The 26,803-nt window shown below is 41.8% G+C and overlaps 4 protein-coding genes across 9 annotated transcripts; 2 read left to right on the top strand and 2 right to left on the bottom strand.

The window, feature by feature from the left end:
* The first annotated feature begins 12 nt into the window (after nt 1–12).
* LOC115679617 (2-C-methyl-D-erythritol 4-phosphate cytidylyltransferase, chloroplastic) lies at nt 13–7,777 on the top strand. Of its 3 annotated transcripts, XM_056307288.1 has the most exons (12): nt 17–283; nt 401–480; nt 564–635; nt 1,069–1,124; nt 1,617–1,696; nt 1,874–1,950; nt 3,041–3,124; nt 4,744–4,812; nt 5,549–5,617; nt 5,688–5,734; nt 7,181–7,271; nt 7,424–7,777. In XM_056307288.1, the coding sequence occupies exons 1-12, from the start codon at nt 157–159 to the stop codon at nt 7,493–7,495; spliced, it is 924 nt and encodes a 307-aa protein (XP_056163263.1). In that variant the 5' UTR covers nt 17–156; the 3' UTR covers nt 7,496–7,777. The 3 variants fall into 3 exon arrangements, 2 of the variants coding, with proteins under 2 accessions (XP_056163264.1, XP_056163263.1); XR_008815563.1 differs by lacking the exon at nt 5,688–5,734 and having other exon boundaries at nt 13–283; nt 5,549–5,687; nt 7,424–7,568; XM_056307289.1 differs by lacking the exon at nt 3,041–3,124 and having other exon boundaries at nt 16–283; nt 1,874–1,956.
* A 1,087-nt stretch (nt 7,778–8,864) lies between these two features.
* LOC115679616 (protein STICHEL) lies at nt 8,865–16,880 on the bottom strand. 2 transcript variants are annotated; one of them, XM_056307287.1, is made up of 7 exons: nt 15,000–16,880; nt 14,685–14,888; nt 14,317–14,536; nt 12,274–12,792; nt 10,501–11,275; nt 9,198–9,279; nt 8,865–9,113 (listed from the first exon to the last, which is right to left on the bottom strand). In XM_056307287.1, exons 1-7 carry the CDS (start codon nt 16,713–16,715, stop codon nt 9,006–9,008), a joined length of 3,624 nt encoding a protein of 1,207 aa, XP_056163262.1. In that variant the 5' UTR covers nt 16,716–16,880; the 3' UTR covers nt 8,865–9,005. The 2 variants fall into 2 exon arrangements, with proteins under 2 accessions (XP_056163262.1, XP_030459096.2); XM_030603236.2 differs by having other exon boundaries at nt 14,685–16,879.
* A 945-nt stretch (nt 16,881–17,825) lies between these two features.
* Nucleotides 17,826–20,635, top strand: LOC115679668 (pentatricopeptide repeat-containing protein At1g14470-like). 3 transcript variants are annotated; one of them, XM_030603324.2, is made up of 2 exons: nt 17,826–18,001; nt 18,221–20,635. In XM_030603324.2, the coding sequence occupies exon 2, from the start codon at nt 18,497–18,499 to the stop codon at nt 20,519–20,521; it is 2,025 nt and encodes a 674-aa protein (XP_030459184.1). In that variant the 5' UTR covers nt 17,826–18,001; nt 18,221–18,496; the 3' UTR covers nt 20,522–20,635. The 3 variants fall into 3 exon arrangements, with proteins under 3 accessions (XP_030459184.1, XP_056163275.1, XP_056163276.1); XM_056307300.1 differs by having other exon boundaries at nt 18,324–20,635; XM_056307301.1 differs by having other exon boundaries at nt 18,420–20,635.
* Nucleotides 20,636–20,768: 133 nt separating this feature from the next.
* LOC115679669 (PHD finger protein ALFIN-LIKE 7-like) lies at nt 20,769–26,085 on the bottom strand. The gene is made up of 5 exons (XM_030603325.2): nt 25,942–26,085; nt 25,760–25,792; nt 25,068–25,296; nt 21,486–21,609; nt 20,769–21,365 (listed from the first exon to the last, which is right to left on the bottom strand). Exons 1-5 carry the CDS (start codon nt 26,063–26,065, stop codon nt 21,105–21,107), a joined length of 771 nt encoding a protein of 256 aa, XP_030459185.1. The 5' UTR covers nt 26,066–26,085; the 3' UTR covers nt 20,769–21,104.
* Between the last annotated feature and the right edge of the window lie 718 nt (nt 26,086–26,803).

Below are 26,803 nucleotides of genomic sequence, written 5' to 3' on the forward strand. Positions count from 1 at the left end.
AGCACTCGATGGCATATCTGCACATCCTCGGTGGGAATGAATAACGATCAGCAGCGCCTCTCTCTCTCGCTCACCTACTTCAACATTCAACTGCTTCGAAGGAGGAGCCGGGAAGAGGAGAGGAGAGAAGTCTGAGAGAGAGCGTGTGTGCGTGGCATGATGTCTCAAACACTGGTCGGAGGCTTTTCCTCTTCGACCCTCTGGCCTCCTTCCTCCAGCAATTCCAGCTGCGGCAGGACCCAGTTTCGCCGGCAGCTTCTCCTTCTCCGACGCTCTGCCCAAGGCAAAACCTTCTTTCTTCTCTTCTTCAATCATCCTCCATCGTCTCTCCCTCTCTCTCTCTCTCTCTCTCTCTCTCTCTCCGTCCGGTAATCCCTCTTGTTTTTACTTCTTACTTCAGCTCGTGCCATTCATTCCCCACGAACAGCTAAAATTGTTGCCTCCAGTGTGAAAGTTCATTGCTCTGGTGAAGATGACAACGTAAGTGAATACAATTACATACCTCTAGTTCAAAGCCAGTGAAATCGTTCCGACAACACTATTAACATTTTGCATTTTCGCAGACTTTAACGGTTGTGAGTGGGGGCGGCGTCTCCGTCATTCTTTTGGCTGGAGGGAAGGGCAAGAGGATGGGTGTAAGTCCCCTCCTTCTTCACCAACCTTTTCCAATTCATTCAACTCCTCCTCCCTCCCAAGTCCTTCATTTATTGGTCCAATCCAATGACATCATCAGTCTGGCACGTCACAGACCCGTCAATCACTTCATCCTTGATGCTAGGATGACTTCCTTAATATTTCCGCTTGTACCTTTTATGCTGTGGAAATGTGTTCCTTTTGATCGCCGATTCCTGTAAGCTGCCTAATGTCGCATGGAAAGGTTGCACATGTCGGCGTTAGGCCCATGCATTACTATCTTTCAGGAGTTATTCTATTATGACTTGTTTGCATTTGTACTGCTGGTATTTGTCTAGGCACATCCGAACAATATTTGGTGCCTACCTTTTTATTGCTTCTAGTTCTCTATGTTTCATCTTCCAGATGATGATTATCTTCTGTTTATTAGAATAGGCGAGCATGCCAAAGCAGTATCTTCCACTTCTTGGCCAGCCAATTGCTTTGTACAGGTAAAGGAAACTTGCTCATATTGTAGGCCTCCTATTCTAAAGAACCTACAAAGTGCAATCACCCCTTGCCTTTTCTGAGAGAATCCTGTACCTCCATTTGGACCGAATAGCAAGAAGTTGGACTTGGTAGAGCATTCTCGTTGGAAGCTGATCCTTGCCATTTCTAATCACAATATTCTTCTTTAGTGGCACTGATTATGCTTATCAGTACCTTGGATGAGCTAACACAACTTATCTATGTCCATTGGCATAGTTCCTTATAGTGCTCATAGTAGTTAGATATATACCAGAGTTCTACTGTCTTTTCTGACCATTGTTCTCCAAAACTTAGTTTCATATTAATGGTGCACTTAGAAAGCTTGGTTGGCACATTAAGCAACATCATACCCATTGGGTGTTGAGTGCTCGTTGGTTCCTAAATGTCCTTTGTTTTCTTTTTCCTCTTCATGTCTCCATGAAGTCGAGATTAAGATCATGGCTCTTCTCTTGCAGCTTTTATACTTTTTCACAAATGAGAGAGGTGAAGGAAATTATTGTAGTTTGTGATCCATCATACAGAGACATATTTGAAGGTGCCGTGTCTCACACCTTCCTCTCCAACTGCATTTTTTATCTATCTTCAAGTGTGTTTGCTTGGTAGGCTCTAATGTTCTTTTCTGGTGTTGTGTTTGTCCTGGGTCATTTAAGGCACGCTGTTTCCTTCTTTTTGCTCTAGAAGATTTGCAAACCAATTTGTTCCTTTGTCTTAGACACCAAAGAGAAGGTTCAAGTGGATCTTAAATTTACGCTGCCTGGGAAGGAGAGACAGGATTCGGTGTACAGTGGCCTTCAGGTGCGCAATAGTGCTTTCTTGTCAATAAAAGCTTAAGATTTGCTTCATTTATTTTGTTGTTTGCGTTTTGTAATGGAAGGCTTCCAATGTTTTCCTCTTTCATTGATTTGACACTCGTACTGTGTAGGATCAACTTACTTAATTAACCTTGCAGAACTTCTGATGTAGCTGTTCCACCCGTAGTTGTCATTGGACATTGGAGTTTCTTGCTGCTGCCAGCACTTTGTTTAGTATTTTTGTGTTTCCTTTGTCTCTCTTTTGCATGCATTGTATTTTTCATTGTTCATTTATACACAACAGAACTGCACTTGGCCAACATATTACTAAAAGTGCCCTAGTGGCAATGGCCAGTGCAGGCGTAGCAAGGGTAGATCTTGAAACTTTAGCTTTAGGGAGGTGGAAAAGGTAGTGTCATGATAACCGTTCTACTTACTAGGTGCTAGGGTGAGGAGGAAGTGTTTTTCTTCTTTTTGTAAAAGGAAGAGGAAAAGTTAAAGAAACTAAGATATGCGGATGGAAGATGTTTTCTGAGTTGCCATCCTTCACGTGAGAATAATGAAAGAACTTGCACATCTTATATCATGTCAATGTGTTAAATACATGTATAGTTTCTCAGTCACACGTCTGGTAACACTTGGCTCATTTGACCGTGAAAAATTGTCGTCCACATTTTTTCGGTGAAAGAACGAAAGAAAATGATTCCACAAAGAATTTCGATTTCCCTCCTTCATACCTGTGAACTCGATTTTTTGTTTCCATGTCCATTTGTGATAGCATTCTATTTTATATGCATTGCTTTGTTTTTGTATTTCATAAGACTAAAATCTGATGCATCCTGTTATTATGAGACAGCAAATTTTCTGCACTTTGTTTGCAAGAAGGTCTGAATGTTAGTAGATGCTGACTCAAACATTGTCATGCATCAGCTTATTTTCCTAGTCACCTTGTATTGAAGATAACTTATATTTTATTGAAAAATCCTTTCTGAATAATACTTGTAACTCTGAATTTAAGGTTGAACAAGCTTTTATGTTCTTTCCTAGAGATGATGGTTTATTAACTTCCATTTGTGTGGAACATTTACCTTCAGGCAGTTGCTAGTGGGTCTGAGCTTGTCTGCATTCATGATTCTGCAAGACCTCTTGTATCACGTGGAGACATAGAAAAGGTCTGATTGCATTCAACATTTTTCTTTACCAAGTATTTTTGCTGACTTAAGGGGTCCATGATACTCTCATGGGAAGCAACTGGGGTTGATTTTGTCAGTTTGTCATTGTGCGAAAGCTGAGACAAATATCTAAATTTGTGAGGTTGATATTTTATGAACGTTTCTTATCAAGAAGATGCATGAGAAAATGTGTATCTGGTCTATCATTCTTGCCAGAAGGGGAAAGAACAACCAAACTGCTTTTTTTCCTTTGCTAGTCCTTGTAGTGTGCCAAACTGCAGCTCTTTATGGTCATGCAACCAGGCTTTCAAACCTTTCCTCTCTCCTTAGAAAGTTTGATTAAAATTCTATATATTTATTCTTAGGAAGAACCCTTCTCAGTGATTCTACCAGCTCAGTTCACAAGGATAGTTTTCGAGTCTCCTATGGAGTGATGGGGGGTCCTGCATATATGTGGAGGCCAAGGATGTATAGCCAGCCAATTGTGTGTGGGGTCACGAATTGTTTTTGGTTTTGTTCAACAAGCTCTTGATATAAAGAAGAAAGTCTTTTGTTTTCAACAGTTTCATTGAGGCTTCCTATTTCCTTCATGATGAACGTGAATGGTAATCCACCTTTAATCTGCCATACAGGAGATTGTAACTGAGGTTGCATCGACATTGCATCAACAATACCTGTTGCATAGACTTGACTGATGTATGTGCTTCACCCCCTTGTCTGGTCTGGTTGGGGCTTCACTTGCCCAGTCTGGCCTAAGGATTAGTACAGTTTATATGGCAAAACCTGCATAAAGAAAGCAGTGCGGCTGTAACCTGAAGCTGATCCACGTATTGAGCCAATTGGCCTAGCTAGCTTTTGGCTTACATCACTTGGCTTGAAGCTTACTCAGCTGGCTAGATCCTAAAACTAGATTATCCAAAAAAAATTAAAAGGCTTTGTAATATATATAGAGTTATTTGCAACCGAACTTGGTCTGGCACAATTATATGGGATTGCTAGAGTATGCATGCGTGTGTGAGCTTGGAGCATTTTCACTGACGTTATTTTGTAAAAGTCACCACCATTGTATGCGAAGTTTCCTTCATTATGTACTGATAGATTTGTTTTTTCCCAAAGGTGAAAAACACTTAAGACCAGGGGGTCAAAATCAACAGTTAGCATAATCCAGCCGGCCCAACTCACAACAGCTGTCTTAGAATGTCCCTGTCCATGCTTATTCTTTCAGATAAATTAGCTTTTAAACTTTTCAATTGATAGTTGAAATGGAACTTCTTACGTCAAATCTTATATAAAGAACGGATAATGTAATTACACAAGGCTGAATTACTTCTCTAGGATCACAATACACCGTTGCAGATACAATTAATGAAAAAGCTTGGCTCAGTTATATTCTGAGACTTTCTTGTATAGCAGGTGCCATTTTTGTCTTTGCAGTGGTTAGATGCATATGTGCAAAGCTCTTTCATGTCTCTCTTGTTCACATTGAATTCTATTTGAAATTGCATCACCAGTTGACCTTTTTCTACCCATATTTACTCTTCATTTTGTGCAGTTCCTTCGAATATATATGCATTATAATGTGAGTGTTGGTATTAATCTTAAGTTGCTTTTGTTTATAGGTACTTAAAGATGGCAGGGAAAATGGAGCTGCTGTTCTTGGGGTTCCTGTTAAAGCTACCATCAAAGAGGTGAGTTTTTCTGGGTCCATGTAATTGAATGGCATCTCTACCTCTTGTATTCTTTTCTTTGCACAGCTTCCTACTAATCTCTGGTGTTTCTATTGTACTCAATCTTTCTTGGACAACTTGTTCTGCTGGTAGTTTTCATTGTTAATGCAGCCAGTAGCCTTTACTGGTTCTTTTTCTGCTTTCAATTGATGCCTTTTCTCTGAGCATGAACTCTTGCCGCGAGGCTTTTCCTCATCAAATTCATTGTATCTTTGCACATTACATTGGAATATCTCTTGTTGTGTATTCGTCATATATGTCTTTATTGGCTCCCAAGCTAATTTTGGCTTGTAAATCTCTGAATATATATTTGGTCACTTATGGGAAGTCGTTTTATTGTGTAGTGCAAGTGTGCATGAATGTGCATACATGCCCTGAAGCATTAGTACACGTTGACCTCTTTGTCCTACAACTGCATCATGATAAGCGTCATTTTTATATGTCGGGATGAACCTCGGTTTTAAGAATTGGCAGCACCATTGATTCTGCCTGTTTCTGCAATTAATGACATCACGGTGGCCTTTACATGTTCAGTATGTACATATCTGATGACTACATTTTTCATGTTTCTCCCAAAGTGTTTTCATAAAAAACTTTTTTTTTTCCTTTGATTACCAAAAAGTAGACATGAGGTGTGAACGTGATTGTTTCTGTCAGTTCATCTACTGAATGGTGGAATTACATCAATCCTTTACAGGCAAATAGTGAATCATTTGTTGTGAGAACTCTGGATCGGAAAACACTTTGGGAGATGCAAACACCTCAGGTTTGTTTTCAAGGAGATAAATGCTTGAATTTGGGGGCCGCTTGTGACCAGCTCTCTTAATTTGTTACAGGTGATCAAGCCTTCGCTGCTTAAGAGAGGCTTTGAGCTAGTCAATAGGTACTCAGTGTGCACTTTCTGCATATTCATCTCATACTGTTGGGAAGAGAATCATATTATATGAACTCCCTTTGTTTTTGTTATTTCATATCCCAATCTCTCAAAGCAAAAGAAGGCTGTTTTTATTTTTATTTTTTGTTATTGTACTCTTTTTAATGTTGGCACTGCCATAAATATCTGAAAGTTTGAAATGCTGCATTATTGGGCTATGGATGATTGGGTAGGATAACCTAACAGAAGCAACATCATTATAATGTCTTATTAGTATCTCTTCTGAAGGCAGAAGGGAGTGATTCTGTTGCAGAATTTTGCACCATGCTTATTTCTGCTTGGCATGATTAAAATTTTTAGGCTTCAACCCTAAAGAGTGTTTTTTTTTTTTGTCAGAAACCCTAAAGAGTGGTTAAACCTTCTCAAAATAGAGGTAATTAAATTACGGTGACATAGAATATAGACTTTGATGGCAGACGTCCTGCATATCCTCTAGGTCCTTTATCCCAAAGAAACTGATGTAGAAGGAGCTAAGGTTCACAATTAGACTGTAAAATCAGTCGAAGGAAGTTCTCAATACCGATTGCTTATGCAGTTGCTAATGGTGAGCAACTTACAGGCTGTTGTGATTGAGATCATCTCGGAGCTGTTGTAATCTGGAAAATCTCTGAAGAACAAAAAGGGAAGTTAGAATAAATGATTGGGCAATGGACAATTCTAGCATACCTCTAAAGTTATTTGGTGGCTATTATTACAGAAGATTTGGAACTAAATGTAAACTCCCATTAGAAACTCCTATATCACTGATGGCTCGAGAAGGTGGTGGCTAACCTGGTTGGCCCATGGCTCTGAACAACCATATTGCACATGTAACTTTCTGAGTATAGTGGGTTAAGAATGGTAGGTAGGTTTTAATCAATCCAAGTCCCACATTGAGGAATGTAGAGACTGTGAAGTGATGCATAAGTGGAGACAGATCTCGAAGGTCACTTGAGGGTACTCCTGTAAGTGGGTTTCAGTATCTGACCAGCTGTAAGTTCAGCGGCACACTGAATTTGAGTAATGCTTAGCTAGGTGGCAGGCGCTTGTAGGCGTGAACTGACTTTCAGTGGGCAGTCTCATGTGGGTAATTGTGCAACCTTGTGAGTATGTGAAAATATGCATAGGCACCTGCATATTGTAGTGGATTTTTTCTTGATGTCCGATTAGTTGATCTAATTATGTTTACGGTAAAAGCGACTCTTTCCAAACTTGATGCATTGTTTGTAGTATGTAAGAGAACTACCAGTATGTACTCTAGCTCTAGTTTTCTGATAATGTCCATGATATGTTCCCATACTAGTCAGTATATTGGATTGTGTATAGGTGAAGGAACTCTTTTGGAGATTATTTGATGCCATAACTTTTGAATAATCACTATTGACATTACATTGAATGGGATGCCATAAATTACAGAGAAGGCCTTGAAGTGACGGATGATGTATCTATCGTGGAGCACCTCAGGCATCCTGTATATGTCACTGAAGGATCTTACACCAACATCAAGGTGAAAATCTCAAAACCAGCATTAGTTAACCATACTTTGAAATGCTTGAACTATTGAATCCTTGGTGGGACACTTTTTTTTTCCCTGAATGGTGGTTGGATACTTGTTACTCTATCTGATTGCCTATCAACATAGTAGTTATTGCCTTTCAGGTCACGACTCCTGATGATCTGTTACTAGCGGAGAGAATATTGAACATGGACGTCGGAGGGCCATCACCATAAAAACTTCCCAGATTGAACTGTTTGGCGATTTATCCAAAATCAAAATTGAGCTGCTCAATTTTAAATGATATAATTCTTGCAGCAAGAAGTTCCGAGCAACAGGACAGCAACTCAAAAGTAACTTTGTTAGGACACTTGAGCTTGATACAACTTGATGGGCTTGAATGGTTTAATGGGCTAAATGATGGTAAAATAAACATGAGAGGGAAATGTTTCTCATGGGAGTCCCTCCTCAATTTAAGACATCTTGGTTTCTTTGGAAAAAACGCAGATGTCACCTCATACTGGATGTTCACATTTCATCTTTAATTACATGGAACTAACATGAAAACTTTCGAATTAGGACCCCACCGCTCTCTCTCTCTCTCTCTCTCTCTCTCTCTCACGCACATAGTTTGCAAGCTCAATTCTCACCGTCTCAAACCATCTAATCCACCATTTCCATGAGAAAGCCCTAACTGCCATTTCTTCAAACAACTCCCGAGCAAACCAAAAGAATTACAAGAATTTCAATCTCAACACCTTCAAGACAGTCAAAACTAGAGCGCATAGCAAATAAAAAAATTGCTCGACCATATACAACCCCCGAACTTGCCCAAAAATAAAGTAAACACGCAAAGAAATCGCGCAAATTGCAAAGAAACATGAAAATTAAAAATCTTGAGTAGGATAATAGAAGCAACTGCAACAAGGACAACAACATACTCAGCGAAATCGACCAAAATGGTGAAGGCAAACGCCATTAAAATGAGCGAGACAACTTCTGCACATTGAAAGAACTAGCATTCTTTGCAAGAACACTCAGCAACCGGTGGAAGAGGCGGAAGTGGGAGGCAACGCAACTCTCTCGTCGACACAACGACGTCATCAAGAACGAAGACGAGGACCCCAATGACCTCGACTACACCGAGGATGCCAACACTAAGAATGCCAACCCTAGCGCGAGCGACCACAACCACAAGGCCACCGATCCGAGGCCAACGAAGACCAAGGTTCTCTTAAAAGCTAAGAGCTAGTAAGTGGATTATTAAATGGGTTGAAGACATTCGACCAAAAAAAATACGAGTTGAAGACCCACTTTCAACCCATTTGTTTTGGGCTTCTTACGTTAAAGCCCATATTGACTTATATTTCGAACTTGAAGTGGCCCATATACAACTCATTTCATTATATGATTTAAGATATGAATTTGTATCCAACCAAAAAAAATAGATATGAATTTGTGACCTATTTTGACGGATCTACCCTACTGTTAAAAACTTCAATCTTGTAGACTTATATGCTTATGCTCCCTTTTGGAAAATCTGCACTCTCATTAGATTGAGGCTTCAGCAAAATCTTTGTTAATTGTTTCTCCCGTAACTCGCAGTGAGCTTCAAATAATCTTCTATTGAAGCAAAAATGGCCTGACTTTTAAAACAATATCCACATTTAAAAAACGGCAATTGAGGACCTAAATACACAAATGATACCACGGGAAAAGGAAAAAAAAGGCAACTTAAATGTGATGCTACTCATCATTTGGTCTTCTTAATTTGCTTTCCGAATTTGCCTTCACGCATGCACTGAAGAATGAGAAACCTCCATTTCTGCGCGAGCGCATGACAGTCCTTTTGAGCTGCATAATGTTATAGAGTACGCATCATCAGAGTATTGCAAACACCGTCTGTATGCAAGCATATAAATAAATCCAAGAGCTCACCTTTCCCCTTCTCTGAGATCTAGTGTAATTCCAGCATAACATCCTGCCACAACCTTCATTTCCTGAACCAGACTCATAAACCCTAAAGAAATGCCAGCATTTAGAAAACATGTGTAAGTTCAGATCTAGTGTGAACTGAAAGCATAGCAAAATCAGCAGTGCACCATGTTGAGTAAACATGTGTAAGTTCAGATCTAGTGTGAACTGAAAGCATAGCAAAATCAGCAGCGCACCATGTTAAGTATGCCTTAATTCAGACACGAGCATTCTGTAAACCTCCTCGCTCTAGTAATAAGTTAAACAATGTGGTTAATGATACTTGTGATCCTTTAAGTTATTCACAAGACAATTAGGTGGCTATCTTCTGACGTTCTTCTTAATAAGTGCCCCTAGAGCACTATGAAAATGAAATAACACTGTCCAAGACACTCTGAAAATGAAAGAATTACACATTCAGATAAATCACTTACTTCAAATAGTAAATTTTTAATTTCTAAAGCACATTCAATAAGGCTTTACAAGTGCCTGTGGGGCACCCTTTAACATTTGCTGTCTTCTAAAGCTTTTTTCTTTTTCACCCCTGTATATCTTTTAAAGTTTATTGACGATATTTAAGGAACCAAACATCAGACTATTCATGCATTGGAATTGCCAATGGTAACAGTAATCATGCGAAGTAGGTAGAAGCGTGGATCCTAGCCAGGAGCATGCATATACGGAAGGCAGATCTTGTTTCTCCCCTTTATCAGCAGGTGATCATCAACAAACGTTTGGGAGATAACTATAACTTAACTAAATGTACTCGAATTCAAAAAACAACTTCAATTATTGAAGAATCAGAAACAGTATACAAGGTCAATGGTGCAAGTTGTCTGTAAACATTTCGGCACAATTTAGCATCTTTCTAATTATCAGGAAATCCCTTTTATGAATTTTGCGTTTGAAGAAAAAACCAGAAGTCCCATAAAGGCTTGAACAAACTAATCTTAAGTTTCTTGATTTGAGAAGACTAACATCAGAAGGTATAACTTCAGTTAACCTTCTGAAGGAGACATAGTCAACAGAACTTATTTAAAGAGCTGATTTTTGCCCCAAAGTATAGAGAATTACTAGCTTCATATAGCAGGAGCAAATCGTAAAGAGAATTATGAGAAGCTAATTAATAAGAAAATCGACTTGCACATCTAGATAACATCGTTCTTGCAGATTGTGTGGGAATTTCTTTCGCATGTTTTGTGAAACATTTTATTTTGTTTTCTATGCTCCCTGGTAACTGAAAAAAGAAAAAAGAAAATCAACTTACAGGCTCTCCTTGTTGAAATTTGCCATGAAGCTGCTATCATGCAACAAACATGGGGACATGGGATAGTGACTTTTATTAACTTGGTCCTTCTGCAAGCCCCTTCCATCAGCAATCTTCAAAACTTTGAGTTCATGATTCAGTTCACCCTCCCAATGCTGAGAAGAAAAATCTGTAGAATTGACTGATTCCAACTTATGTTGATCATAGATGCCATCTTGAGGTAAGACCTGATTCTTCTCAGGTCTGCAACAAATTAATGAGCCAGGGGTTCCTTTATCCGCAGTTTGCAACCAGGCAGTTTCTAACCTCTGCTCTCTGATAATGGACTCTATTCTCTGCATTGGGACCTCCTGCCTCTTTTCATTTGTACCATTATTCTCTTCAACCATTAACTCTGATGAACATTTGATCCCATCCACCAACTGACAGTCCTTAGAATCCTCATGCAATCCCCCTTTTAACTTGTCATCTAAATTGTTAAGGGCTATCTGGGACACTTTGGGTAACTCTTGACATGATGCCTGGTCAGCATAACCTTCAACAAATGCTTTCCTTTCTCTTTGAGTGTCCATATCTGTTCCCATTTGACTCAGAACTGGTGAATCCCCTGGATTGCCATACTTCATCAGATCCTCACCATTCGGGAGGAGGATCAGTCTAACCTCTACGTTTCGTCTCAAAACTATTTCTATGGAGTTTGTAATACTGCTCACGAACCTTTCCACTCTCAATTTAACATCTTTATCTGCAAAAGCTACATATACAACAAGAACTCCTGCAACCACAGTGAGATTACATTAGGAAAACAGAAGCAAACAAAGAAAGCACGGTCTACATTGTCAACCAATAAAAACACATGAAGTGAACACGTTAAATATGATGATCAGAGGGTACAATAGGCATCCATCATGCCCAACAAATTAGAAGGTACCTGGCTCTTACCAAATTTAATTTAACAGCATGAAAATGACACCATAAGAGAAGACAAGTCTGGTGGTGATATTTTTCCCCCTGATTAGTTATTTCTCCTCTGATCAGCTAAGTGAAGCATCAAAATAACAAGACAGAAGTGCAATGGACATCTGTCTGACCAGTTTAGGTCAACAGTGGTGAGTGTGGCAATTACAAATGATCTTTCTTTAGATTTACGTAAAAGTTCAACTTGAACAAAGTACTTCACAATCCTCAAAAGGCAAGCTAACAATTGTAGAAGAAGCTACAATGAAATTGGGGGAATACAAACTATGGTTGCGCATGGTCCCACAAGCAAATCAATGTCCAGATGTATGAAAGATTCTTTTCCAATGTTATAGACACAATAGAGAGCATTAGGCAAGGCAACACCAGGCTACTGACATGTTATCCATTATTTTGTTACATGTCAGCCAATGAACTAACGAGTGATTTATGTAGGCCATCCTAGTAGTAATAAAGCAATTCCTGGTTCAAAATTTGGCTGACTAGGACAGGGTAGACTTTGAAATGATGAGGCTGTCCTTGCGTCTTCATGAGATCCTACTGTTTCAGAAAAACTGTCAAATATAACCAGCATGGGTAGAACATCAACGGTTGATACTCGACAATCAAAATCCTTTGCATCAAATATCTTCAACTGCTCCTTAACCAAGTTTGCAACTCTTTTTCCAAATTTAAATTTCAAAAGAATACAATTAAACAAACCGCTAATCATTAAAGTTTAGTCTAACAAGATTGTGGTACACCTGCAGATAATTGCATGGGGTGGATGACGAACATGGAAGTTCATTGCCTTACCTTCAGTTTCTGAGATAGATATAAGCTTGCCATGGGCATGCAGCAACTGTCTGAGTGTCTTTGAATGGCACCTCTCTATGCAACGTGTCCATATGTCGTTCAACTTTTCCAGGCTAGTTGTTTTGAACATTGTGCCTCCGAGCCCCCCACCATGTGTGCCCCTGGTTCTGAAAGTATGATCCTTGATAAGTGACAATACAGTCCCCTGATGACAGGGAGTTGAATGTGCTTCTTCAAGCAAAGACACAGGAGAGGCAGATTCACGGGGTGCGTATTTAGAATCTGATTTTCGCTTGTAAGAATTGTATCCTCTAGAAGCACTTGATGGATCTTCGGTTGTCCTAGAACTTTGCTTCTGACTGCTGCTAGAATGCAAAGCTTCTAGTGAAGGCACAGAACCAAGTTGCAATAATGTCGCCGTAAACCAAGTTGACCGTTCACTCGAAACTCTTAACTGTTTCTCTGCCTCTGAGAGAAGCTTCAAAGCATGCTTTAATCTCTCTAATTCAGATTCACTTACTGTACATAAGCCAAAAAACATATAGTTATTAATGTTGTAGCTATGGAAATCTACACACTTATAGGAGGTCACATGCCCTACGACATTCAAAAGCACATGCAGGTGCAAATTTGCTATATGTAACAGTGACATGGTATCACAGAATTAATCAACCTCTTCTGAAGGGAAAAACGCAAAGAAGTATAAAATTGTTCCGCTTTCCCAGAAGTACGACATCATAGCATCAATGCCTGACTCAGAAATTCAACAATCATAAATGCTACAGATAGATGAGGGTCAACCGTGCTTGCAGCATCTAACACTATCCAGTTTTATCCCCAGTGAACTTGGTAAAGCAGGAATTTATTGCACACCATGAAGTGAATTAAAATTATCGTAATTGCAGGCAAGAAAACAAAGCATAGAAAACTAGGGGGAGAAATGAAATAACTCCTAAGTGCTTATCCACAAGCACTTTAAAATAAGCTATGTTATAGAAGGCCGAGGAGCTAACCAAGGGGGTAAATAGCATGGATGAGGAATTGAGCACAAGGGCTGCTGAAGTGGCAGCGTGTTCAAACCCTAACTCGCTTGAGGTCTGGGTTCAAATCATCAACCTTGCACGGCCTCGTGGGGCCACCATAGGAGCCTAACCATGTGTGTCTCCGGTGATTACCGATTTGTGTGGCAAGAAGGGACTGCCACACCTAGCGAGGTTTAGTGGGGTGCTCAAAAGCCCCAGGCACACCCATCTTAATAAAAACATGGTTGAGGAAATTATTGTGGCTTAAAGACAATGCAGTCATTTTAGTTTTCAAAGTTAATGCACTTTCTAGCAAGCAACAAGGAACTTGGCATAAACTTTGACCAAAGCTAAAGGAGAGACCTAAAGGTGGCAACATACTAAATAGCCTCAGCTTCTAATAATAGTTCAAAACCATATGATATGCAGCTAAACTGCAACAGTCACAACAAGGGCAAGCCAATGGCTTGATATCAATTAACAAAAGAAAAGAAGCCAATGCCTCGAGGCCTTACAAATGATTTTTGTGTAGGGGTCAGCAGCGGCTTGGTGCCACTTCAATGAAAATTTGTTTTTACCAAGTCGATAGAAAAGGCTTACGTATCGATAATCCACTCTTCAATTGATTTCAGAAAATCGGTATCTACCAACCATGGCTTGCAGCGGTCCCATGCTTTTAGGCACTTTTGTAGTACAGCCCGGGCTTTTATCAATATAGACAACACTTGTCGAGTGCATTAGGGCTATCGAAGAAAAAATAAGCAAATAGAATCCATCTTGCTAATTCTAACCTATACCCAGCATACTGGGTCATCAATTTACATAAAATCAAGTAGAATAAAAGTATCATTTTCAAGTAGAATCACATAAGAAGGAAAAACACAAAACAAGATTCAAACAAAGATTATTCTCAGTAGCATAAAACTAAGACGACAATTCCACGGTGCCATTTTGATTAGCATCAAATAACATTATCTCAGCAACAATTCATGAATTCAAAGAGACTATATTCTGTACTCACAGGTTCGAGCACCAAAAAGTGACTCGTTATAGTCGGAATCGACCATCTTGTATGTTCCAGCTATGATATCCATAATAAGACTGGCCAGCTGTGACATTAAAACCAATGGATCTACCCCAGAGTCCATGTACTCCCTGGCTCTTTTCACCGTTTCTGCAGTGTTCGACGACATGGCTAGCTCTAATAGATCAAGTAACCTCTCGTCTGAAACAACTCCAACCTATAGAAAGACATAAATTTTGTTAGTCAATTTTATCGGTAAACACCTAAAGGAGTAAAAAATTTGTCCCACGTAGAGGGGAAGGAAATGAAACTAAAACTCATAGAGGAACAAGAAATGTCGATAAAGAATTTGATATGGAACTTACAAGTTCGTTCACAAGCGATGTCGTGATTCTTTTACCCAACAAACTCAATTGATCTAACATAGTTTCGGCATCTCGAAGCGAACCATCTGCATTCAGAGCAATCAAATCCAACGCATCCAATTCGACATCCAGATTCTCGCTCGCAGAAATATTGCGTAGTCGCAACACAATGTCACTATCTTTGATTTTGTTGAAAAGGTACTTCTGACAGCGAGATTGCATGGAACGGGGCACACTGTCTAGGTCGGTTGTAACAAAAATGAAAACGACTCGACGTGGTGGTTCCTCAACAAATTTGAGAAAAGCCAGCCATACCTTAGAGGGCAACAGATGACATTCATCAATGATAAAAACTTTGGACCGCGAATGCACTGGTGGCCGAACTGACAAGTTTTTTAGCAGATGCCTGACTTTATCGATTTGTTTCTTATTGGTGCCATCGACCTCACAAAGATCTCTGCTCTTTCCAGAAATGAAGTCGGAGCACTCTTTGCAGCATCCACATGGCTTGGCTTCTTTGGTAGCCTGACAATTCAGAGCAGCAGCAAAAATCCTGGCTGTGCAAGTTTTTCCAGTCCCTCGAGGTCCTTGGAAGAAATAGACAGGAGCAACCCTTCCCCTCGAAATAGCATTGACGAGCGATTGAACCACAATGTTTTGCCCAATTATCTCATCAAAGAACATGGGCTTATACTTCTGACTCAAGCTTCTGATGTTATCCACCATAGCATCTTCCTCTCCTTGGCCACTGGTGGGAGCAACAGCCTCCAACCCATCTTGATCCCTACAATTAGACCACCGCCTTCCATCCAATCTACTCAATGCCTCCAAATCGAGCTCCCCAAAGTTTGTGGAGAGCTCATCATCGCTGTGCCCCGTTCCAACCGACGATCCTCCTCTGGCATCAGTATCGTTCGTGAGCAATGGGAGAACACCTTGAGCACTCTTAGACGCAATTCTTCGCTTCTTTGACCCCGAAGGCGATGGGCGGCGTCCACTGTACACTGATTGACTGCCACAGAGAATACTACTGCCTTTCCTCCTTATGGTGTCGGAGAGGGAAGGAGAGTAACAACTGCCACACATGCGCCTGTGCTTGGGCGTCCTTTTGGACCAGTAGCAAGGAATCCCACATCCCTGCCCTCCAGGCAAATCCAAAGGATCGTCCACCTCGTCATCACCATCGTTCACAGAAGTGGTGGTACCATCCCAAGACCCCACTGTGCTTGGATTCCGATTGGCGTGCCTATAATAGGAGCTAGTGGAGAGAGCAGGGGTGCTGTAGGTGTAGGAAGAGTCCTCCTTCCTAATGCTCCTGAGCAATATGGAGGAGGAGCGGGACCAATTATTGCGGTGCTTCAATTTTAAAAGCAATGGGGAAGCTCCAGGGATCCGCTTCAAATCCTCGGAGCGACTGTAATCGTCCGTATCGTCAGATGGGTCGACGGAGCCGTCCGGGACCAGCGGCAGTGGAGGGTGACCATTGCGAAAGGATATGGAATGGGCGGAATTCCTGGGGAGATGGAGGTCCTTGGGAGGATATCTAGGGAGGAGAAGGGCATGAGCATCGGGTTTCTTACTCCGCTTCTTGAAGGCAGAAGAGGGAGCGGGGCCAACCCGCGGGACAAGATGGGCATCTCGGCGGCGGAAATCATGGGAGGGGCGAGGGTTGTCGCTGCCACCGGCCTTGGAGTAGACAGCATTGCGGGCATCGCTCAAGCCGTCGTCTTGACTGTTGGGAGAGGAGGAGGAGGAGGAGGGGGAGGAGGGGGAGGAAGATCTGAGGGCATTGGGGGAGTTGGGGGACTTCCAGTTATACAAGAAGACGGGGGGGCTCTTGGGGTCGGCGATGAATGTGCCGGGAAGGGGACGGAGGGCGGAGAGAGGCGGCGACTTGCAGGAGGAGGTGGTTCCGGGATCCCGCAACAAGCGGGAAGCCTTGCGGATTTGGGTTAGCTCCCGCTTCAGGTGCAGCTTGCTGGGTGTGGGATCGCCATTCTTCCCCCTCATTCCGGAAGAAGCCGACATCATCGAGAGTCCAAATCTAAGAGTTTTGGAAAATGGGTCAGTCAGGATCCAAAATGCCCAATGAGCATTGGGGCCGCCATTTTCACCCGCTCGACTACTCTGCTCGACAGCCAGACAGACAGACAGCCAGACAGCCGAAGGAGGAGGAAGGAGGAGGAGGAGGAGGAATAGATCCGATCCCGTTATTACTTTGACTACCACTGATACTACCCCCCCTACTACTACTACTTCTACCACTACTACTACTACCACGCTTACTACAGCAACCGCAACAGTGGTTAATTTATTCAGATTCTACGGCTGGGCATCGGGAATAACTGCGAGTCGAGAAATGAATGGGATGGCAGAGGGAATTGTAAGTGCAAGGAAGAAATCAAACATCCGAAGTAATTTTAGGGTTTAATTTGGGGCGGGCTCGGTCGAATTGGCGCGCCCCATTCCTCTTTTTGGGAAAATTGATCTTGCTTTCGAACCATCATTTCGAGACGGGGAAAGTCGGGATCCTCCTCCCAAAAATGTCGATTTACTTCCCAAAAGATCCCCAAATAGATTCGAAACTTGCCCGATTCACCTTGCAGTGTTATTTACTAATTTCGAAAAATACATAAAATTATTTTAGATCTAGAAAAGTTAGGAGAGAATTTACTTTCGTGATCCTTGAACATCAAAGGAAGCACCTTTCTTTCTTTCTTTCTTTTTTTCTTTTTGGGTCGAAAAAAGGAAGCACCTTTCATTAATGTGTTTATGAACTTTTTTGATATTAAGAAAAGTAAGAAAATCGTTTGCAAGGAGGAGTCCCTGGGTGGGGAGGGAAGGAGAGGAGAGGAACCAAGTGTCACGTCGGGACAAGGCAAGGCATTGTCCGAAGGCGATCATGCGATGCACTTCTCGCTCGCATGTCGTCTCTCCCCTTAATAATGAATGAATGAATGAATAATACATTTTGCAATAGAAGAGAAGATGGGCCCCCAACCCAAGACAAGACTCGACGACGCTCCTTCTCTCTCTCTCTCTCTCTCTCTCTCTCTCTCTCTCTCGCACGTGATTTCACTTTTAGTCAAATGGAATACAGGCAGTCGGTCGACGATAGCAAAGCCACGTGGTAAAACCCTCCAACTTACTTGAGCGATTCCATGCCAATTACCAACATTTTGCAATTCTTGGCTTCTTCTCTTGCAGCTGCGAGCCATCAAAACTGCACCCATCCACCGCTGGGGACGACTCTTTGGCTCCCAATCCAATCACAGTGGGAAAAAAACTAAAGGATTCCCTCCCGTCATCATTTTGAGGTTGGTACATCGATTGAATAATATGGAATGATGGTTTTTTAAAAAAAGGATCGTGTTCTGGGCTTCGGTTGTTGTAGTTGTTGGTTTACAGCCTAGTTGGATTGATCTTTGTTTTAAAAATCATCATTTACCATAACCCTTTTCTTCGATTTCGAGACCTTTATCATGCATGATTTTAGGCTCTGAGATTTTATTTTATTTTATTTTATTTTATATTAGAAGGTTGGACCGACGTTTGATTGCCGTCGTTCGTGATGTGCAATTGATTTTTTTTCAAATTGCAAACTTCTCGCGCTCGTACTTGCGACTTAAATGGGAAAAGGCGGGAATGGCGATAATATTTCTATTGGGCCATCGGCGGCTAAGCAAAAGAGTGTTTTAAAAGCAAAGTAGTAAAACGTGTTGTGATGATCGATAGATGAATGGGAAGAAAGTTGGATTGGAGGCTGCTGCAGAAGAAGATAAAAGCGACATCGGGCAGGTGAAGCAGTTTGCATGCCCAGTTCATCGTCCACCGCCCACGACCGCAGCTGGGCCTGCTTCCTCCTCCTCATCCGATCCTCACCATCTCCGATCCCCGTCCACGCCCACCTCCTCAAGCTGGGCCTTCTCCCCCATCCCCACCTCCGCAATGCCCTCCTCCACTCTTACGCCCAGCTTGGCCTCCTCCGCCTGGCCCGCCGCCTGTTCGACGAATTGTCCCACTGGGCTCTCCCCGATTCCAACTCCCTCCTCTCCGCCTACTTCAAGTGGGGACACCTCCAGGAAGCTCGCGCTCTTTTCGATGCGATGCCCCGCCGCAATGTCGTCACCTGGACTGCCACGGTCACTGGTTATGCCCGGATTGGGGACTTGAAGAGTGCTAGGCGCTGCTTCGATGCGATGCCCGATCGGACTGTGGTCTCTTGGAACGCTATGCTCTCCGGCTACTCTCAGAATGGGTTCGAGGATGAGGCTCTCCGGTTGTTTCATGACATGGTTGGTGCCGGCTTCCAACCCAACGGGACGACTTGGGTCATTGTCATTTCATCCTGCGCTGCACGTGGCGATCCTTCCCTTGCCGATTCGCTTGCCAGGTTGCTTCATCAGGTAAGGGGAATTGATTTCAACTGCTTCCTCAAGACAGCGCTCCTCGACATGTACGCCAAATGTGGACGCTTGGCTGCTGCTAGACGCATTTTTGATGATCTGGGCCTCCACAAGAACACTGTCACATGCAATGCCATGATCTCGGCATATATGAGGTCCGGAGATTTAGCCTCGGCTAGGGAACTCTTTGATAGGATGCTGAATAAGGATGTGGTCTCCTGGAACTCCATGATTGCTGGATATGCTCAAAACGGCCAATCGGCTTTTGCAATCCGGCTCTTCAAAGACATGGTTACACTTACGAGTGAACATCCGAAGCCTGACGAATTCACCATGGCAAGCATTTTTTCAGCGTGTGGGCATCTTGGCACCCTGGAGATAGGCAACTGGGCCGTGGCTTTCCTCGAGAAAAATCAGATTAGGCTCAGCACTTCAGGGTACAATTCCTTGATTTTCATGTACTCTAAATGTGGGAGCATTAAAGATGCCCAGCGAATCTTCCAGGAAATGGAAAGGAAAGACGTGGTTTCCTATAACACCTTGATCTCGGGTTTGGCTGCCCATGGTCATGGAAGGGAAGCCTTGGGACTGATGTCAAAGATGAAAGAGGAAGGCATTGACCCAGACCCCGTAACTTACATAGGCATCCTGACGGCATGTAGCCACGGGGGGTTACTACAAGAAGGTCGTCGGTTATTTGAAACGATAAAAGCTCCATCAAACAATCACTACGCGTGCATGGTCGACTTGTTAGGTCGTGCGGGTGAGCTCGAGGAAGCAAAGAGATTGATTCAGATCATGCCGATGAAGCCACATGCAGGAGTGTATGGGTCACTCTTGAATGCTTGCCGCATTCACAGGAGGACCGATTTGGCAGAGATGGCTGCTTACGGGCTTTTCGAAATCGAGCCAAACAATTCAGGGAACTATGTTTTGTTGTCGAACATATACGCACAGGCAGGCAGGTGGGATGATGTTGATAGGGTCAGGCAGATGATGCGGAAGAGCGGGGTGATGAAGGCAACTGGATGGAGCTGGGTGGAGCATGAGGGCGAGGTGCATAAGTTCATTGCGGGGGACAGATCGCACGAAAGATGCAGTGAGATCTACCATCTGTTGGCCGACTTGAGGAGGAGGATGCAAAGGAGCGGATATGTGGCGGATGGAAGCTGTGTTTTAAGGGACGTGGTGGAAGAGGACAGAGAAGAGATGGTGGGGGTTCACAGCGAGAAGCTCGCCGTTTGCTTTGCTCTTATTGTTAGTGAAGCTGGGGAAGCGATCAGGGTGATGAAGAATATGAGAGTATGTTGGGACTGTCATACTGCGATCAAAACAATCTCTAAATTGGAGGGCAGGGAGATAATAGTACGGGACAACAGCAGATTCCACCATTTCGTGGAAGGCCAATGTTCTTGCAAGGATTATTGGTAGATTTCCATACAGTCACCTGCATTTCGTATGCAGATTGAAACCCCTACTTTTGAAGGCAGCAGGTCCAGTGGAACCCATCCATTGAAATGGAAGCTAAAATATCCACCATAAATTTCCCACTGTGCATCGGAAGTCTGACCATTTCAGCAGGAATAATTGGAATTCAGCATCTGAAAATTAAAGCGAGTTATGGAGCAGTCATCATCCTCATTTTACGACTGTTCCCAACTCGAAAGTCAGCATAGTGTTCCACTATAAGGGTAACTCTATTCAATCAACTGAACATTCTGTTACATCCCAACGAAGAACCTTCACTCAACTAAAGGTGCACATTGCCTTCAGGCACAGAATTTTTGCAACAAATGAGACTGCACAAATAGTAATATACATATAAGGCATTCTAATTGTGAGCAACGACTTCAAACATAATCCCTGAGAAAATTGGATAGAAGAAGAGTGTAGCTTAAGTCCCATTGTTGCGATACCAGTTCCCAACTACAGTGTCCAAATTAAACTGCAAAGAGAAATTTCTTGATCTTGTCTAGCCTTCTTGATTGATCTATGTCCAATTTCTGAACATGGTTCAGACCCTAGCCCTCTTACTACTGCAACTGGGGCATTTGTACTGCTTTATATGCTCCGCCTTTGCTGGAGTTATTTTTACACATTTTCCATGGAACCATCTCTCGCAGATGTCACAACAAATCCAGAATTCATCATTTGCATAACTATCCCCACATGCCCCACAGGTGGCACCCTGCTCATCATCCTCTTCTTCTTCCCCACTTTCCTCCTCTTGTTTAGGTGGTGGAGACATCTTCACTCCCTTGGATTGTGGCTCAGGCTGCAAGGAGAGGTTTGAAAGCAACATTCATGCATGATCAGCAAGGAATAACTATGCGCAAACTAAAGGGGGCAAAAGTACATCTGCAAATAATATCATGTCAAAACTGAAACTTCTTACCATCTTTGTACTAGATTTGCTTTTGCTGTTTGGATTAGCAGATTGTTCCTTTGATTGCTTAACATTTCCCGTCACAACTTCAAATATAGTTGGGAGATCATTTATCATCTGGAAAAGCCTCTTTCTGTAAAATCCGACCCTCCAAAATCAGAACAATCTATGTCGACTATAATGCAAGTTATCAACTATTTTCTGCGCTCTAAAATGCAGAACACAGCTAGTTGTTCCACCTTCGTTTGACTCGTTACAATGTTCTATGCAAATGCTTCCTATCCACATTCACCAATAAACGTGGGGAATTTATCCAAGTCGACCAATAAGGGATATTATGAAGGATCTAAGGTGGACAATGGTAGGATCTTGCCTGGAGAAGTACTGCTTTTTTTTAACTCAAACTGCCACTGATTACCTCAGCTAGTTCATTCTATACGTTTGCAAAACAGTAAAATAGGAAAGCGTCACTCAAAGAAATTATTGTATCAGCAGTAACTGCAACTTTAGATTTCTCATGAATTTAGAATAGGCGTGGCGGGATAACGATGGGTAACCCACCCTACCAAGAAACCAAGGGACCAAAATCTGCGTAGGAAAAATTGAGACTAGAGGACAGCCAAGACTGCCACAAGTAACCTCCCAGGTGACAGTCCCGAGTTTGATAAAAGCACACTTCTATCCCCACCTATTAGCATGAAATGCGTAACAAAGTTCTCAGAATCTGCTTCATCGGATGCTGCAATCCAAAAGAAGGGTCAACGCTACAGTTCTTTGCAATCAATAACTGATCTAGCAATTACCACCACCACGGAAAGTTTCCAACCTTCTAAATCTAGATCCATCTTCAAGCAATAGAGGAAAACAACAGTTTAAAAGAAAGCTATACAGCAAGGAAAAAAAAAAGAAATGGTAATAAGGAACTGCAATGTCAGCCTGCACTAAATATCCAAGATATACAGAGTGATTGTCTATTGAGTAACATTCTGATCACCACCAACAGGCACAACAGAAGAACTCAAAACAACATGAATAAAAGAAAAGTTGAAAATGACATGACTTGATATGTTTTAGCTAGTTCCTCAGAAAACCTAGATTATCATCACAATAGTCTTTATTTGAGCTATCTTAGCATTGAGGAGAAATGACAGACAATACCAACACAAACATAAAAAAGAGGACATGAAACAAAGTGCAATCTCCACTAAATTAAAAGAGTGCTATGTTCCATTGCATCAAGAAGCCTGGTAGGATCCTCACAGAGATACATTGCATCATCATTGCATATTCTACATAGCTAAACAAGGTCTTCTGTAATGTCCAACCCCATTAACATGACAGCAATGGCACAAAAAGATTAAAGCAGAACAAGGAAGAAGATTAAACACATGCCCCTCCCTAGCGTTATGAAGGTGTCGAGAAGATCCAGTAATATCAGAAGTTCAACTAAAGAAAAGAAACAGAGAAAAATCATATTATCCTTATCTACTCATTCTGTCGCTTGCAAAATGCAAAACGCAAACTAATCCTTGCAGACAGTTCTTATTGACATAAGCATGATTTTTATCAAGTTGCTTCTCAAGCTTTCATTCATACCATATACATACCTAAACACCATCAGCTCATAAATTGCAACAGGCCACAAAACGCACTACGCATCTAGACTAAAATAACTGACTGAGAGATATAGAAAGTGATACCTGAAAAATTGCATTTTTGCAAATCAGAAGAACTACCTCCACTAACACATAGCACACACTGTCTGATGTAATCCATTTTATTTTGGCTAAAAGATATCAAAGTTTTGATCTTTCCATCAATCTATCATGATGTCTATGGGCCTATCACATCCTAAAACATACTTTCAGTCCTTACATGGTACCATACAGTTGTTTTAATGTTAAGATCCACTCTCTTATCCAATTGAAAAGACAACCTGAACTGTTCTGAGATTTCTTAGAAAGCTTAAAGTCAACCAGTCTTTGACTCTCTTCAATCCCTTAGATTGTCCAAAAGGAGAAAAAGACTTTGCCAGGTTCCAATCCTTAGCTCTAACACCACAAGAAATAAGCCAGCCTAGGGAGGAGTCTAAAACTGATACAAGAATAAGGGGTAAGAGGAAAGTCAGACAGTAAACAAAACCTCTAAAATAATCGAATTATTCATGGTGAAATGCAACATATTGTGGATACTAGATGAACAATCGGTCAATGCCTTCATGACCTTGAGAAACTCTTAAACACTGATAGCCACAAAACAGAATAGAATGCTATACACAAACTGAAGAACTTCAAATAGATTATTCAAAAGGAAGAGCAGGAAAAAACAGGAAAACCACTATAAAAGTTTCAGAAGTGACTTTTTCACATTACAGATGAATGGGAATCTAATTTTGTGAATGACATAAAGTACAACTTGCTTCTATGTCGACAACTTTTATAAGATCCTAATCGCGAACTAAGACGGGGCAATGCTCCTTGTCTTTGACACTGCCTCAGCAAAATATGGACCTAACATCCTTTGACGTCCAAACATGTTTCGCCCATGTATATGCTCAAAACTACAAGTAGATTGGCGGGAGTCTATTTCACCCTCTTTTTACCATTATCTGTTCTTTGAAAAGTCCCATCTTCCCATCCCATACTTGTTCAGATATTTTGGCTCCAACTAATCTCTCCCTTCTGAAAAGCCTGTTAATATCAATCTTAGGGATGAAAATCCCTGTGGTTTTGAACGTGACTGCTCATGGTTCTGGTGATATTAGTAACAGCAGACTTAACTCACGGCAGCCATAAGACCCAAAAGGAGTAACTAACATTACCGAGCAAGATGGGACTTCACAAATACATCACAAAACAAGTTATTTCTCTATCCCCAAGAAACTAGGGTCAAAATAAGAGTCGGTTGAGTTATTGTCATTCAAAATAAGGATAAAAGAAAGAAAGTTCATTAATTTGAACAAAATATTTATGTCCGTACATTGCATCTTTGTAACTGGATCACATGATCCTACATGTTGCGGATAGTTATTTAGCTCTCAGCAGTTCTTTCACTTAAAATTTACACGATTCATTTCTTGGACTAAGATCTTGGAAAACCCTCGTAATGAAACTTAAGAAATTAATTTTAAGGACTAATGGCAATTATCTTTTATGAAAACTCTAACCTTAATGATTACAGATACCACTCAGGAGTACAGTCCACTACACAAAAAAAGCAATCTTGTCTGATTCTAGTCCTAATCTCTGATCAATTGTCAGGCCATGAAGCACGCGAAACCTCATAGGGAGACTCCGTCAACATCCAAAAGTCTTGAATATACTGTCGTGAGAGTTCATCTACTGGTATATATGTTTCTTTTTCACAACTACGCCATGCTGTGCGTAGGGGGAAAAACCAAGAATGAGCAATTCATTGGGCTCGACTAACGCAACAATATTCAGGCGGGCCTATGAGATTCTAAAACTATCATAATTTCAGAGGTTACAAAGAAAACAAAGTTATATGCGGAAAAGAACATGGAAGTTGATTCTATAAAAAAGAGAGGCTTTATAATAGTAAGCTTTGCTTGAAGAGAATAGCTCTTCGCACCTTTCGTTTTTACCAAAACCAAACCGTGCACCGAAATAGAAAGCCACGGCAAGTAACCACGAATCACCGTGCACGGCGACAAGTGACAACCAGTCCCTCTCTTGCATTCCATCCCTTGCAAAATTGATTCCCAAAGCAGGCTCAGGGAGCTCGGGGGGAACCTCCTCCACGGGCAAATTAACTTCCCAGGTCTCGTTTGGAAATCCATACAGGCAGAGATTCTCCTTCTCTGACAGTTGAAAAAAGGGGGAAAAAAAGGGAAAAAAACAAATGCAACTCTTCAAACCAGGAATCTCCCCCAAATCACCCGGGTGTCGTGTCAATACAAAGGGGGCATATTATTCGGGACGATAAAAAAAAAGAAGAAGGAAGAAGATTCGAGGGCTAACTAGTTGATGTGGGGGAGCGATGTGGTAGTAAAACAAAATCAGGTCGTCACAAGTAGCGGGTAAAAAGATGAGAATGACAACACAATTGACGAGCAGGGAGGGGTGGAAAAAGCTAGTCGGCTTCGGCTGGGAAGCGGAAGGAGGGAGAGGGAAACGAACGAGGTTGAACAATGCGGGAGGAGGACTTGGAAGGATGGAGACACTGAAATCAACTGATGCACACTAATAATATATCCAGACACACGCAGCAGCAGCAGCAGGCAGGCAGCAGGCAGCAGGCAGAGATAGAGGAAGGAACATTACCGGGGTCGCACTGCTGGTAGAACTTTTCGACGTCTGCAAAAGAGAAATAGACACGGGACGAATGCATCATCATCATCATCATCATCATCGTATGGAGGGGGGGGCAAAAGGGGCAGAATGGAAAACACGCGAAAAGGGGGGAAAACCGGAGAATTAGAAAAGATTGGGGGGAATGAGAAAACCAGTGGTGAGGGCCTTGATGAGGCCGGCGCGACGGCCCTTGAAATCGCTGAAGACCTCCTCAACCGTCCTTGGAATTGGGTGCTGCTGCTGCTGCTGCTGCTGCTGCTGCGGTATTCCCTCCATCAAATCCCCTCTCTCAACTCTCTCTCTCTCTCTCTCTCTCTCTCTCTCTCTCAATCTGGCAGAGAAATCTCGTTCGCTTCGCTTCGCTTCGTGCTCCCCCTTTCTTCCGGCTTCCTTAAACCAGGTAAATTGCTATTCCTGAGAGTTAGCCCCGCGAATTCATCATCAATCTCCCCCCGTTTTTTTTTTTTTTTTTTTTGTGAGGGCGGGGGGGTGTCTAGGGTTCGTTGCCTGTCAGAATTAATTTGTGTCTTTTTTTTCCTTTTTTTTTTTCTTTTGGCTAGTACAGACGCTGATCGAAAACAGGAAGCAGCTTCTTTGAAAAGGAAATTTCCATTTTAGTGTTTTAGGGTATATATATATATATCCTCCTTTGGTTGTGTTATTTCAATACAAATTCTCAAAATTTTGGCATCTCCTCGCTTTTATGAAAGAAATTGCAGCTTCATGTTCCTATTGTTCATATATTATGATATAACATTGGTCGGATAATTTCAAACAGATGATAAAGTAATTTCTTATGTTGACTTGGAGATGATAATTTGTAACTCCATTGCAGACCCACCTAAAAATCTTGGCAAGTAATATGAGTTGTTTGAAGAAACCAAGGGAAATTTTCTATATTATCCCATGAAATTTAAGATGATACACATTAAATCCGGACTACAAAATGTCACATTTTACTTTTGAAACTTTTATTCTGTTAAAGCCAACAATCACCATTAACTTTTTTTCCGT

The sequence above is a fragment of the Syzygium oleosum genome, unplaced genomic scaffold (assembly GCF_021117445.2).
Source record: "Syzygium oleosum isolate NSW1041296 unplaced genomic scaffold, Sole_v2.1 Sole_v2.52, whole genome shotgun sequence".
Classification (NCBI taxonomy): Eukaryota; Viridiplantae; Streptophyta; class Magnoliopsida; order Myrtales; family Myrtaceae; genus Syzygium; species Syzygium oleosum.